Source organism: Thermobia domestica, chromosome 12 (genome assembly GCF_964235325.1).
Source record: "Thermobia domestica chromosome 12, izTheDome1.hap1.1, whole genome shotgun sequence".
In the NCBI taxonomy this organism is placed as follows: Eukaryota; Metazoa; Arthropoda; class Insecta; order Zygentoma; family Lepismatidae; genus Thermobia; species Thermobia domestica.
In genome coordinates, this window is record NC_137465.1 from 228,561,263 (window position 1) to 228,574,899 (window position 13,637).

General features: G+C 36.8%; 2 protein-coding genes across 2 annotated transcripts; both read right to left on the reverse strand.

Annotated features, from left to right (window-relative positions):
* Positions 1-232: 232 nt before the first annotated feature.
* Positions 233-598, reverse strand: sloth2 (ubiquinol-cytochrome c reductase complex assembly factor 6 sloth 2). Its single transcript, XM_081734803.1, has one exon. It carries the CDS (start codon positions 596-598, stop codon positions 422-424), a length of 177 nt encoding a protein of 58 aa, XP_081590929.1. The 3' UTR covers positions 233-421.
* Positions 599-615: 17 nt separating this feature from the next.
* Positions 616-934, reverse strand: sloth1 (sloth 1). Its single transcript, XM_081734802.1, has one exon. It carries the CDS (start codon positions 847-849, stop codon positions 616-618), a length of 234 nt encoding a protein of 77 aa, XP_081590928.1. The 5' UTR covers positions 850-934.
* Between the last annotated feature and the right edge of the window lie 12,703 nt (positions 935-13,637).

The window sequence follows — 13,637 nt, forward strand, 5'->3', positions numbered from 1 at the left end:
TGGTTCCCTTCTGTGCCAAAGTTTATATTTAGTTCACATAGTATTGCCGAGCGAGCGTTACCGAGAGAAGGCGGGTTAGAGCCCCGAAGGGCACGTTGTTTTCTGTCTTCTTTATAGCTAGATGGGAAAGGGGACCTGTGTTCTAAAACCTTGCCGTAACAGAATGATACATAACAGTAAGTGTAACAGTTTCATCGCACAACTATTCAAGTTAAAATCTAAAAGTTACAAATTGTAAACGTAATTGAGAAAACGTGTGTATTTCTAGTGTTTATAACAACTGATACATAACAGCATAAACTTTCACAAACACATTAATCAAAAGTTCACATTTTAACTTCATATAATATACAACTTTCGCCTATTATGAACACTACATAAAAGTTTTTATTTACACTCTAGGAAAAACCACACTCGAAAATTACTTGTCTGTCTTACTTTGTGAAGTTTTCAGTCGTTCTATCTCCTTTTCAACGACTGCATCTAAGTCATCTAATGGCCTATAATACACATGTACAAGTTGTGCTCCTGCCATCATGGACAGCAGAGCCGCTACGGAGAATTTCAAATACTGTGACCAAGACACACCTACAGGCATCGTATCACGGATTGTCTCTACTGTTTAACATCTAATATTTCCTTCTGTAGCGCTGCCTCTGCGAGTTTACGAGCTTGATTCCTTTTAAAAGTACGGTAAAAGTTCACTTCACCTACATGCCAGTTTATCATAGAGAATTCCAGAGCTGCGCCAAGTATAAAAAACAGAGGTAAAAATCTATACATTCCTAAGTACTTCTTGCCTGGCCATTTGTCTAGAACTTTACGTAGAGTTCTACTATGTAGTCTCATTCTTGCCACACTTACTCAAAAAGCACATTTAATATCTACCTATACATAAAGGAACCATTGCCAGGCGGATGTAGAATGTCATCTGTTATGAGAAACCAAGACTGCCAGATCACGAACTAAGAAGCTCATACAAAAAAAAAAAAAAAAGGAAGAAAAGAATTTTTTTTTTTTTTGTAATTTCCCTTATTGACAAATGATTTTATGTTGTGAGTTTTTTGATAAATAACAGTGGTGTATACTGGTTTGATGGCTTGGGTTACCACTAACCTTTATAACATCTGTATATTATTATTATTATTATTATTATTATTATTATTATTATTATTATTATTATTATTATTATTATTATTATTATTATTAAAGTCTAGTTTCTCCGTTATTATCAAGGATGTAATAAAATAGCATATAATATTTTATAACATCCTAGGCTTTATACAGTCTTCAAAATAAGAATAAACCTTTACAACACACTTTCCTTTTATCAAGTAGATAAATATGATTTTCTCTCCACTAGCAAGACATATAGGGCCTTATGCAGAATCGTTCTGACACGTGACTAGTCCCATACTAAAGAGTTCAACTAACATATGCTACCTGCAGTAGTAAGACCTTTAGTATGACGCTAAGCATACATCAAAACGACTCTGCATAAGGCGGATATTATCTTACTAGTTCAATATACCCATGCTTCGCACGGGGGCTGAAATTGGAAGTAAAAGCCTGTGCGGTTATCACCATTGATCTCAGCGACCGCGAAAACTATGGATTTGATACTAACATCGGTCATTTTGGATTATATATTTACATGTCTTGGTATCCCTTCCCCGCTGACTCCCGGTCACGCATACAATTGTAACTGAATTTGCAAGTCATCGCTAATAGAAGTGTCACCATTGATTTTAGCGACCGCGAAAACTATGGATTTGACACTAATATCGGTCATTTTGGATTACTTTTATATGTCTCAGTATTTCATTCCCCCCCCCCCCCGGTGACACCCAGTCCGGAGCCGAATAGCGTGGATTTGGAAGTTAATGCGATTGGAGTTTCATCATTGATTTTAGCGACCGCGAAAACTATGAATTCGACACTAGTATAGGTAATTATCTAGTACTTTTACATGTCCGGGTAAACCTCCCCCTGAGACCCCCCTGGTTCGAATTTTGACAAAAAGGTTTAAGTCTGGTCTGGAGCCTGGACCAAGACATTTGTGGCTAAAATTTGTCAACTCTTGGTCAATTTGTCTGGTCCCTAGGCCGCCCACAGACAGACAGATAAACACACAAACAATCTCTTTATTTTATTTATATTAGAAGATTAGTAATATGGAACAAGGAACTTGCATTTCTGCCTTTTTTGTATCATGAAGTAATTCTACGTTTTGCTTTGGATAGGGGTACCCTTACTCACCAGAGAAAATGGAAGCTAATCGAGTAATAAAGAACGCTGAAATAGGCGATTAGCCAACGAAGGAACCTTTGTGTCTAAGAGCTTTCGCAACGTAACGCAAATAATGAAACAAGTATTTACAACAATGACAACTATCGCAAAATATGTAAAACAATTTTTATGCGTCGACGCAAACCTCTACTGAAAGAGGCTCAAGATGTGCGAGACAATTCCTATACTAAACGCAATGTTAACTTGAGAGCCGAAACACAAGCGCATTAGTACATGTCGGCGTGCGAACCTTTTCGCAGGGAAGCCTTTGTATGTATGTGTGTGTGTGTGTGAGAGTGTTTTGGTTGGGTTCTCATTCGCCAGGGTTTCAACTGGCGCTGCTCAGGGTCTCAGCTGATATGCGCCGAGCGGTGATTTTTCGTTCTTTTCCTGCCGCTACGAAAAAATGTTTCTTGGTTTATTTGTTTTTAATAATTCATGAAGACACGACAATAGTAATAAATGTATTAAAAATTCCCATGTGATGTATTTGCAATCCTCACAATTAAAACTCGAGAGCATGAAAACTATTTTGATTATTCATTTCAATTGATTAAATTAAGAAAGGATAAGAAATGAAGTTACTCTCATATATCTACCTGGAAAAGGTCAATCATAAACACAAACAAACAAGCAGCCGCCCTCCCACATAATAAATTAAAAATACGATTTTTTTCTCAAACCACAGCAACTCTACGTTAGCAATGAGTAAACCAGCTGCGAACCGGCAACAATCATTTCAACAATTTCTTCAACAGTTTTGTATGCATATTTTTCTCTTAGTCGAGAGTACACATTGTTGACAATTTACTTTGCTTGACTTTAAAGAGGTTTCCCTTTCTCGTGTTTGCGATAATACTGAGAAGATAATTCGGATTCATTCATGATTTCAATTTCGCGCTTAACACTCTCGATGGTTTCAGTTTCACTACACCCACGTACCCACACTAACACACGCGCGAAGACGATATTTGGCAGAGCAGTGTTACTCTCTGCACAAAAATTGCAGAAGTTACATGTGAGCCCCGTTCTTTCTTTTGTTTCATTTATCAGCAGGCACAGAAGTTTCTCACGGGGTAGCAAATATCATATAAAAAATATTAAACCATTGATTAATTAAAAATTAATCCAAATTTTTAATTAGATTATAAAAATTAGACGATTTCTAACATTGATCAATTAACTAACTTTACTGGTCTTCTGTTTTTGATATAAGATTTTTCAAGTTTATAATCTTGCAACACTTGCAAGAGACTCGCATCTTAGCTACAGGCTTTTCACTCTTTTCTTTCTTTCTCTCTCTCCGATTCTGAGTCGTGACGTCACTTTCATAACCCATTACTAATAAATCTAGTACCTTTTATTTTAAATATTGTTTCTGTATTAACATTTTTATATACTTGAACTCAATTAGCTCTTTGAATTGATCTCCTCAGTAATATTTTACGTGTGTAACGTGAAGAACTATGTAACATGCGCGGAGTCGCCCGAATTAAAGTTGCGTATCTCGGCTATCAAGATAAGGTCGTGGCAAGTATAGAGACCTCCAAAATGTCATACCTCGTAAGGGAAAAAAATGGAAAACACATTTTTTTATTGTAGGTTAAAAATTGATAATGATTCTCGTATTAGTGCGTCTGACTTCATTTGGATATCATTATCGCAAGAGTCTGCTTCAATTGAAGCCTTCCATCGTTGAAGTAAATCTCTTATTTTAACTGTATCTTTTTGAATTTTTTCTGATCATTACTACAGTCTATATCTTGAAATGTTTCAGCCTATTCTACAAGAATTGATACAAAGGGTGCCGATTTGGAAGATTGAAGTCTACTTGAGAAGTATTTTCCTTGAGAGGGATCACTGTTAAAATTGACAGGCTGTGAGTAAGAGCGAGGAGATATTTTCCTTTTGAAACAAAAATTCTCCTCTTGATATAGGAGAGGTTTTACTTCTGTCCTTCTTTATGCTATTATCATTCTGAAAGTAGTTTTTGAAGTAGTAGCTTGTTGCCGTTTTGAACTGAAGTCGGTACCGGAGTCGAGGTTGAATTTCAGAATTTTTTTGGAATTATTTACAGTTGCAAGTTTTGTAGGTTTATTTATTATAATGTTTCTTCTCTTTTTTTCAGGAGGGATTTCAGGTTTCACACCACGAGGGATATCTAAAGATGAAGTAGTTTTTTGTGTGAAAGAGCTGCCGAGTAACTGAAGCGTTTGTCCTTACAAGAAGGAAGAGACATTGAAGTCCATTCTGTTAAATTTCGGGAGGTACCAAAGCGATAACCAGGGATTTCTAGAGCTGGAGGACGTTTAATTATTATGCTAGCTTCATTGAAAGAGAGTTTTACTTTAGCCATTAGTTCCATAATTTGGGTTTGGCGTATACGTTCTGCTCATTGATTAAAGTCTGTACAATGATTGCCTCCACAGTTAAACAATGAATTGGGTTATTACATGAGTCTGATTGATGAGATTGACCACACTTAACGCAAGAAGGTTCTTTGAACGATAGCTATTTTTTCTATGGCCGAATTTATAGCATCCAAAAATGCATTGTTTTATGGTCGGTATGTATAAATGCACGTCTCTTTTCATATAAGCCTCCCATCGGTTATTCCTTAAGATGGAATGAGACATAAAGTTGTTAGCTTCATCGCCTGATCTGAATTTAATTTTGATTAGGTTACGGCCTATTTTTTCTACTCTACACCCGGAATTTCCGCGTAGAAAGTTTTACGTCTAATTGACATAATGGGCCTTATGCAGAGTCTTTCTGACGCGTGATTAGTACCATACTAAAGAGTTCGACTAACATTTGTTTCCTGCAGTAGTCAGACATTTAGTATGATGCTAATCATACATCAAAACGTCTCTGCATAAGGCGGAATATGTTTTTTTTTCCTATGTCCTCGTTGTTAGATTTTAGGAAAATGTAGTATGGTTATTATGAGTATAGATCATTTGCAGAAAGCTTACCTCATACTTCATATACAAGAACTGATGATAAAAGCTTGATACAAATAACGTTAAATGTGCAAAAATAAATAAATAAAAGCATAAACACAAGCCTGTCTACGAATCTCATTCGCACCGTAGCTTTTATGCATAATCATTACTTTTCCTGTCTGGTTATGCATTTGTAATCAATATCAAAAATTACGGATCCAATTTCGGATTTTAAAGAGCAAAATACTCGTAACTCACTTTCAAAAACACTAAGTACTAATAGTGAATACCAGTTCTCAGGTGGAAGTAATCATAAAACAATAAAGGGTTAATATTACTGGCATTTTCCGATCAAGTCCACATTAGTATGGACATAGATGACCTAGGTACTGAAGCCACAGTTATTTACATATACGAGTTCCTATTAATTCTTGTTACCCGCCCCGCTAAAATCATAGCTTACTAGCAACCACGTCTCATTGACAGTTTATCTTTGTTGTTGTTTAGTTCTTATTTGGTTCTTAAAAGTCACTTTAATAGTTATTTATGCAAAGGTTGGGTGTTAGCATGCGAGGTCAGGTTTAATTCAGTTCCATTCTAGTTTTCGTTTATTGCCAGTCATTTACTATCTGAAAATATGTTTTTAACGCTTAATGATATAAAAAAAAAATCTTCGTTCTTCCTGGCGGGTATGTGACATAAAAAAGGGATTTTCCCGTTTAAAACGAGACAGCTTCAACATTGTCAATAAAATTGCAAGGTAGAAATAAGAATTAAGGTCAAAAGTAAAAGGTTCTTTCTCCTGAAAAGTCATACTTTTACTGAAAAAATGTCTTAGTATTCAAAAACCCTAGGCTAAGGGAAATGTTTGCTTCCCAATGTTGATTGATTGATTGATTTTTGAGTTTTACGTTCCGTTCAGCAGCGAGGCTATATGAGACGTGGACCTACAGATTAAAGTGGAATCCGAACCACATGAACTCCCGCCGGGAATCGAACCCGGGTCTCCCGCGCCAAAGGCGCGCATGCTAACCGCTTAGCCACGAAGGAGCTCTTGCTTCCCAATGCACGAGGGTCATTTAACTCGAAGTGGCAACATAGTTGTGAAATGGAATGTAGTGAATCACTCACCTCAAGAAGCTTACAGTCCTTCGACGTAGTCTCCGCTAGCCTGTTGAACCCTTCGCCAATGTCTGATAACCGCTGAATACATGTCAAAGCCCCACTTTGTGAGAGGGTGTTGACAGTGCACCCTAAGGCACGAACAATGCTGGGAATGTCTCTGAAACGCTTGCCTTTGGGAGGTTCTTTCATTTTTGGGAAAAGATCAAAATCGCAGGGGCTCATATCCGGGGAGTACGGCGGATGCTCCAGTATCCCCCAACCCCATCGTCGTAAAAGAGTCTGTGCTGGATGGGCTGTATGGCATCTTGCATTGTCGTGTAGGAGAATTGGTCTAGACTCCAGGAGGTGTGGATGTTTGCGCCGCAATGCTGGTCTCAAATGGTCACTGACAGTGCCGGATTTAGGTTTGATGGGGCCCTAAGCTATTCAAAAGGGGCCTTTATACGTCAAGCTTTCTTTTTCAGCGACAAAATATCGCCGTTTTTTAAACTTGGAATATATGCTATATGCTAATTTATGGACCTAATGGATATCTAAATGGAAACAAGGGCCCATTACAATGAGGGCTAGAAAACAGGGGCTCCATTATAAGCGTGGCTGGATAACAAGGGTCTCATTACAAGTGGGGCTGAGAAATAGAGCCCTATTACTTGCTTTATAAAAGCCTATTGTATAATACAAAACACCATTGTTGTATGTGCATTTTATCTTATTTGCTTTTTCTTGTTATTTGGAATTTACATTACAATCAGTTTTTCTTTAATTTTTTGGACCCCTAAGCGAGTGGGGCTCTAAGTTATATCTTGTTTAACTTATACGTAAATCCGGCACTGGTCATTGAGGTATGAAGCATAGTATGCACCATTGACGGTAACGCCTGGGGAACTTGATGTGACAGGATAATGCCTTCGTGGTCGTATGACATTATCATCATCACCTTCACGTTTGCTTCGTTCTTGACTAAATCTTTTCGGTCGTGGAGTTTCTGGGTGGCGCCATTCACTCGACTGACGCGTCAATTCAGGCTCGCACGATCTTCCCCACGTTTCGTCACTTGCAATAATGCGGTGCAAGAAGTCATCACCTTCCTCATGTAGGCGCCCACATTCCCACCTATGCTACTTTTGAACCTCAGTCAGAGCATGGGGTACCCATCTGGCTGCAATTTTCGTGTTAGCATGCGGAACACTGATCCGGAAGAAATGTTCAGCTCCTGCGTCAATTCACTACAAGTCCAGCGCCGATTACCGTCAAGCAGTGTCCGTAGTCTTGCAAGATGAATTTCTTGCGTAGCCGTTCGCATATGCCCTCCACCGTGCATTTTTCTGTTGACTGTTGTCCCGCCTGAAAGACTAAAACCTATCTCGCCACTGTCCGATACGGTAGAGCAGCTTCACCACAGGCCTCTACTAATCCTCTGTGAATCGTCTTTGCATTTTGACCTCATGCCACCTGGAATTTCTTAAACATATGCTGTTCTCCACGCATGAATATTGCGTTAGGGCGGTATTTCACACAACAATTACTTTAACAATGTCTACTCGCCACGCACACCGTAATATGGGACCGCAGTAGCGTTGAACCGACTCACACATATCCACGGAACACACTACATTCGTCATTTGTCTCCTGTCCATACGATACTCCAATCGTAGCAGTGTTGCCAGTTCAAGTTAAATGACCTTCGTATAACTTGCAGTGGCAAGCGTATCGTTGGGAATACTGTTCCCAAAAGGCGCTTCCAGTTGCTGTCCTTGGTGTGACGATTATCATTGGTAAGGAACAAATTTATTCTCCTAATTTTTCGTTAATTGTCCGTTGAATGTTGAAACGTCGCAGGATCTAAAACACACACATAAAAAGATAAACAAACAGGTTCCATGGAATCTCTCTGAGAGTAGGACTTCCTCCCTTACAACTGAGCATGGTGGTGTTGAGCATTTTCCCTCTTTAAGAGAAAAACATATGGGAAACAGAAAGTAATTTCACATGCGTCAGTGATCCTTGCGCCCCGTTCAATAAACCTTTATTGATATGTGTATCACCAAAGTTTATTAGTTTGTGAAATGTTAAAGTTTAATAGCAATGAACAGACATTGTAGGAGAGATTTGCTTTGGTTGCGTAATTTATATGAGTGGTAGTTATTGATGTAATCGTGGCAATAAATATAGATATTGCAGTACGTCTATAAGGCAGTTACAGTTGTATTTTTAATGTATGAGCTGACAGCACTACTTGTAATCGAGTAGGAAGGAGAAATTTGTCAATATACCAGTTAGACCAGCGTTTCCCAACCGGTGTGCCGCGGCACACTGGTGTGCCGCGAATGAGCCGCTGGTGTGCCGCGAGGAAATCGAAACAAATTATTAATTCTATAGGAACCAAATTGCAAGACATAGGGGAAAATATATATTTGTATTTCACATTACTATAAATCTACAATTTTGAGTTTCATACTGTGTTACTTTTCTGTACATTTTTAATGTTGAAAAACGTATTTATCATTGTCATGACCATTATTGCTTCTTTAGTGTTGCAGACTATTTCGTAACTTAAAATTTTAACATATTATTCAATAAATTCAACAAAGCAAACATGCCTACAAATTACCTACATTTGTGTTTTAAAAGTATAGGAGATTTGTTTATTTGTTCGTTATTTAGTGATCTTCCCTTTTAGTTAAAGGTTAGATACAGTTTTTGAAAGAGAAAATGGATTTTTAAAAACCGGAGTCCTATATTTCATTGTAATTGTTTTCTATTTTAAAATTAGAATGAAAAATAAGCATAATGATTTACCACGGGGGAAAATCAGTGACCGAGCTTTCTTCTCTGTAAGAAGGAGATCAGTAATCACATTAAAATACTACGGTATTTTATATTTACAAATAATAATAGTAATTATATATATATATATGGGTGTGCCGCGAGAATTCATGTTACACCTATAGTGTGCCGCAAGTTGAAAAAGGTTAGGAAACGCTGACCTAGGTAATATTCTATATATATCTGCAAGAACCAACGCTATGGCACTTTTGATATGTATTATCCTGTGCATTAAAGGCTTCCAAACTTTGGATGTTTGTGATATTATAACATCCTTAATTTGCAACACAGAACAATAAATGTGGTATTTTATGGTTTCGTTTGACATGTTGATTTGAAATATGTAAAAATCTGACATAGTGCAGTTTGAAAAAAAAATAACTATATTGGGTTGACAACACTGTTTGTTGGATGTTTCTGCTTAATACGTTCAAAGATGTCCCCCTCCTTACAGTTGTTTCGTGCAAAGTTTCGCTTTTCTCTCTCCTTTGGTTTATTCCTTATCACGGTTGGACATTATAAATGGTGCACCCTGTATATATAATAGTAATAATATAACAATAAGTAACATTCTTTCACTTTTTTACAATGGTCTTTCAGTACCAGTTGATGCTATGAATTTAATTTACTATAACCTTTATACTGGAACTACACTTATTTAGAAGCTTAAATACAAGGGAGCATAGTCCGTATATCAGGTTTTGGAGATGTTTTTTTTTTTTTTTTTTTTTGTTATTTCTGTCCTGAATCAAATGCACCTTAACTTTTGCAGTATCATATGAAATTTCCCATTTCCTTTGGAGATCCCATTCGTAAGATCCATCCAAATTTTACTGCTGTACGTTATTCTATGGGTGTTCCTTTTTTTTTTTTTTTTTTTTTTTAACCATCGTCAATGAAAGCACTATATAGATCTTGTATTCAAAGCGATGATGAAAGCTACTATACCTCACGGATGAAGACGTACAGCGCGATGTTGCCACACTGAACATTTATTAAGCTTTTCTGAATATATATATATCAACTACTACTGTTCCTTATTATTAGACTGCCAAACTTTAAATTATGTGTAAGTGTCTTATAGAACGGTTTTGTTCGTCCGACCATCTGTCGACAGGTGTCAGATCAAAAACAGTGAGAGATATCGAGATGCGGTTTTTTGCAATCAACTCAACGTCTCTGGGATAGGTTTCTTCTCATCCGTTTATGACTATATAGGGGTTCGAATTTCGTATGTCCCTGTTCGAGATAAGCCATATATGACTGTACTGGGGTTCGATTCTGAGTATTCCTGTTTTGGGATAAGCTAATTTATGGGGTTGCTTGGGTTCGTTTCCTGTGGGCTACCGTTAGAGTAAACAGATTTAGTGGTATCGGGTTTGATCCCTGAACGTCCTTATACTGATTCATGAAAGAAAACAGACTTTTGGATTACAAAATACCAACCCACAAGTAAAAATTAACCAACTTAGAACTAAACTGGTGAAACTTAGGACTCGAACCATGGACTATTGATATATACCGTATTCGTGATTACTCCCTGCGTTCACCTCAGCTGGATCAGCTGATCACTCCATTCGTGATTACCCAGTATACGGTCAGTGTTCGGGGAACGTTGGGTGCGATATATATTTCTTTCCCCTGTATTCCACGAAAAGCAATACCAACCTGTTGCACTGCTGAAACTGCAAACATAATAAATAAAATACATGCACAATACTTATCCTCTAACACAAAATATTATTATATAGCATGCACACTATTACGTTACTTGTATATTGATTAATTCACACAAAAATATAATTAATATGTATATTTTAAATTTTTCACATATTGTGGCACTTTACATTTTATCAGCACTAAGATACCTTTTTAAATTGTAATGATGTGGCCCCGTGTTACGCGACGACCGAATATTGATATTTCCGCGCGCGTACTCACGGTTACGAAAGTCAGTTGACCGGCAAACACAAACATTGCTCACAAAAATGAGAAATCCATCCACAGGTTGTTGTGTTCCTTTTGCTTCTCCCACATGCTGGTTCCATTCTGACTGGCACAGACAATCCCGTTTCATTATTTTGTTGGTGATGGTAACTTAGATAACTTAGAGGCATTTTCATGTCTACACGTTACTGGTGAGCTTAGTACAAAAAATTGTATTGAAACCTTTAGCACTTGTATTATTCACTAAAAGTGAGAGTTGCTCGTTGAGTGCTCCATCCTCTTCCGATGTTTAGGTTGCACTCTCCGCGCCAAATCCTGACTGCTCTCTTCGTTGACACAATGGTGGCTCATTGATATCTTATTGCAATAAAAAAATAGTTCGCACAAAACACTTAGTTTTTATATAACTGCTTCGATAATAAGAAATAATTGATTAATTATCACTTGATTAAGAGTACATTAATTATATTGACGTACATAATAGTGTAAATAATTAATATTTATTATCAAGAATACACATTATGACGTATGATCTACTACCGTTACTTGGGAATTCAGTTTTACGTGGGTGTGAGTGGGGAGACAAGCAAATACCTTCCCAAATATGATTCGGCGAGAGGTGCTGAAATGTCTTGAGGAAAGAGGCACCTTCTAGATAGAAAAATTCCACTGTTTCGCTCTTTTGCGAATTCCGATTGGCTTGGCATTAGTTTCAAGAACTGGGATTGGAAATATAAGGGTTGGTTAAAAAGTAAATATAACGTATCGTTATACGTTAACTGTCTATTCAAGCCAGAAGTGGTTAAAATTAGCCATTTCTAGTGTCAACGTTTATCGCCATAGAACGAAAATGGTAACAGATAGCAAGGTGTTTTTCTTTTCTTTCTTTCTTTTCGCAAACGATTCATCGACTCAAAACAATATATCATGACTATCCATAACACTCTTCCAAAACCAGAAGTGATTCAAATTTACTATCATATCCGATTTGAATACTGATTTCCATAGAACGAAAACGGTAAATATTATCAAGATGCGTTTTTTTGCAATCGATTCAGTATCCTAAAAATAGGTTCCACCTGCTCCGTTCACTATCTATTCAAATCGGAAGTGGTTAAAATTAGCCATTTCCGATTACAACGTTTGTCACCTTAGAACGAAAAAGGTCTCAGACAGGAAGAAGTGTATTCTTGCAAACGATTCGACGTCCGAAGACAACATAACATGATTATCCACAACTTTTCTAAAACCGAAAGTGGTTCAAATTTATTATTACTTCCAGTTTCAAAGTTTATGGTCATAGAAAAACACGGTAACAGATAGCGAGAAGCTGTTTTATGTAAATGATTCAACGTCTCAAGGCAACATATAACTATACGAAACATTCTACCAAAACCGGAAGTGGTCCAAATTTACCATAATTCCAGGTTCAATTCTGATTTCCGTAGAACGAAAACGGTAAACGCTATCAAGATACTTCTTTGCAATCGATTCAGTGTTTCAAGAATAGAATCCACCTACTCCATTAACCTTCTATTCAAACCAGAAGTTGTTAAAATTAGCCATTTCCGGTTTCAGCGTTTATCGCTATATAACAAGCACGCTAATAGATAGCGAGAAGCGTTTTTTCAAATGATTCAGCGTCTCAAGACAACATATTATGACTATCCATAACATCCTACCAAAACCGAAGTGGTTCAAACTATTATTTCTGATTTCAATGCTGATTCCGGGGAGCAAAAACGGTAAGAGGTATCAAGAAGCGACATTTTGGAATCGATTTAGTGTCCCAAAAATAGTTCTGTCTCTTCCCTTAGTCCTTTATTCTATCCAGAAGTGAAATAAACTATTTTTGGTTTCAATTCTTATTTCATAGAACAATAAATAAATAAATAAAATAAAAAATAAAAATAAAAAAAATAAATAAATAAATAAGGGATAGGAAGTAATGGATTTTAATATGGATTCAGCGTCCGAGGAATAGGTTATATCTTCGATCTATCTTTGATCTTGTTACTCTATTGCAACTAGTACTTATACATGCTTTACTTTAAGTTTGAGTATTGAATATGCATAGTTTGGAAGTCAGTTTCACACTGTGAAACGATACTCACTGTTAATAACTACTCTGAGTTCAATCTATCGAAGTTCAGTGAATGGCGACAGCAAGTTATTCATTGTAACTTATGCGGCGCGCATAACTAACAATTAAACGTCATTTGTTTATTAATTGTAAAAGTGTATGTAGAAACCAGATTGAAATGTCAATCTGCAGTGGAAACCCTTAACCAAATTGTGTTACTCCTCATATCAAAAAGACATAAGGAAAACTGAATGAAACATTTTCTAGAACAGCGTTACAAAATAATTCTGTTGAACATCAGTGTTAAAGGTTGTTACAAATGATTCACCAAATGAAAAAAATGCACCCCACGGAATACTTAACGATATACAATTAGAGATGAAAATGTCCATTGTTATACCATTAACTTATATCGTTAGTTT

Bases quoted from the DNA above. Each gene is read 5' to 3' on its own strand.
- sloth2 (XM_081734803.1), bottom strand. From the start codon at position 598: ATGCCTGTAGGTGTGTCTTGGTCACAGTATTTGAAATTCTCCGTAGCG.
- sloth1 (XM_081734802.1), bottom strand. From the start codon at position 849: ATGAGACTACATAGTAGAACTCTACGTAAAGTTCTAGACAAATGGCCA.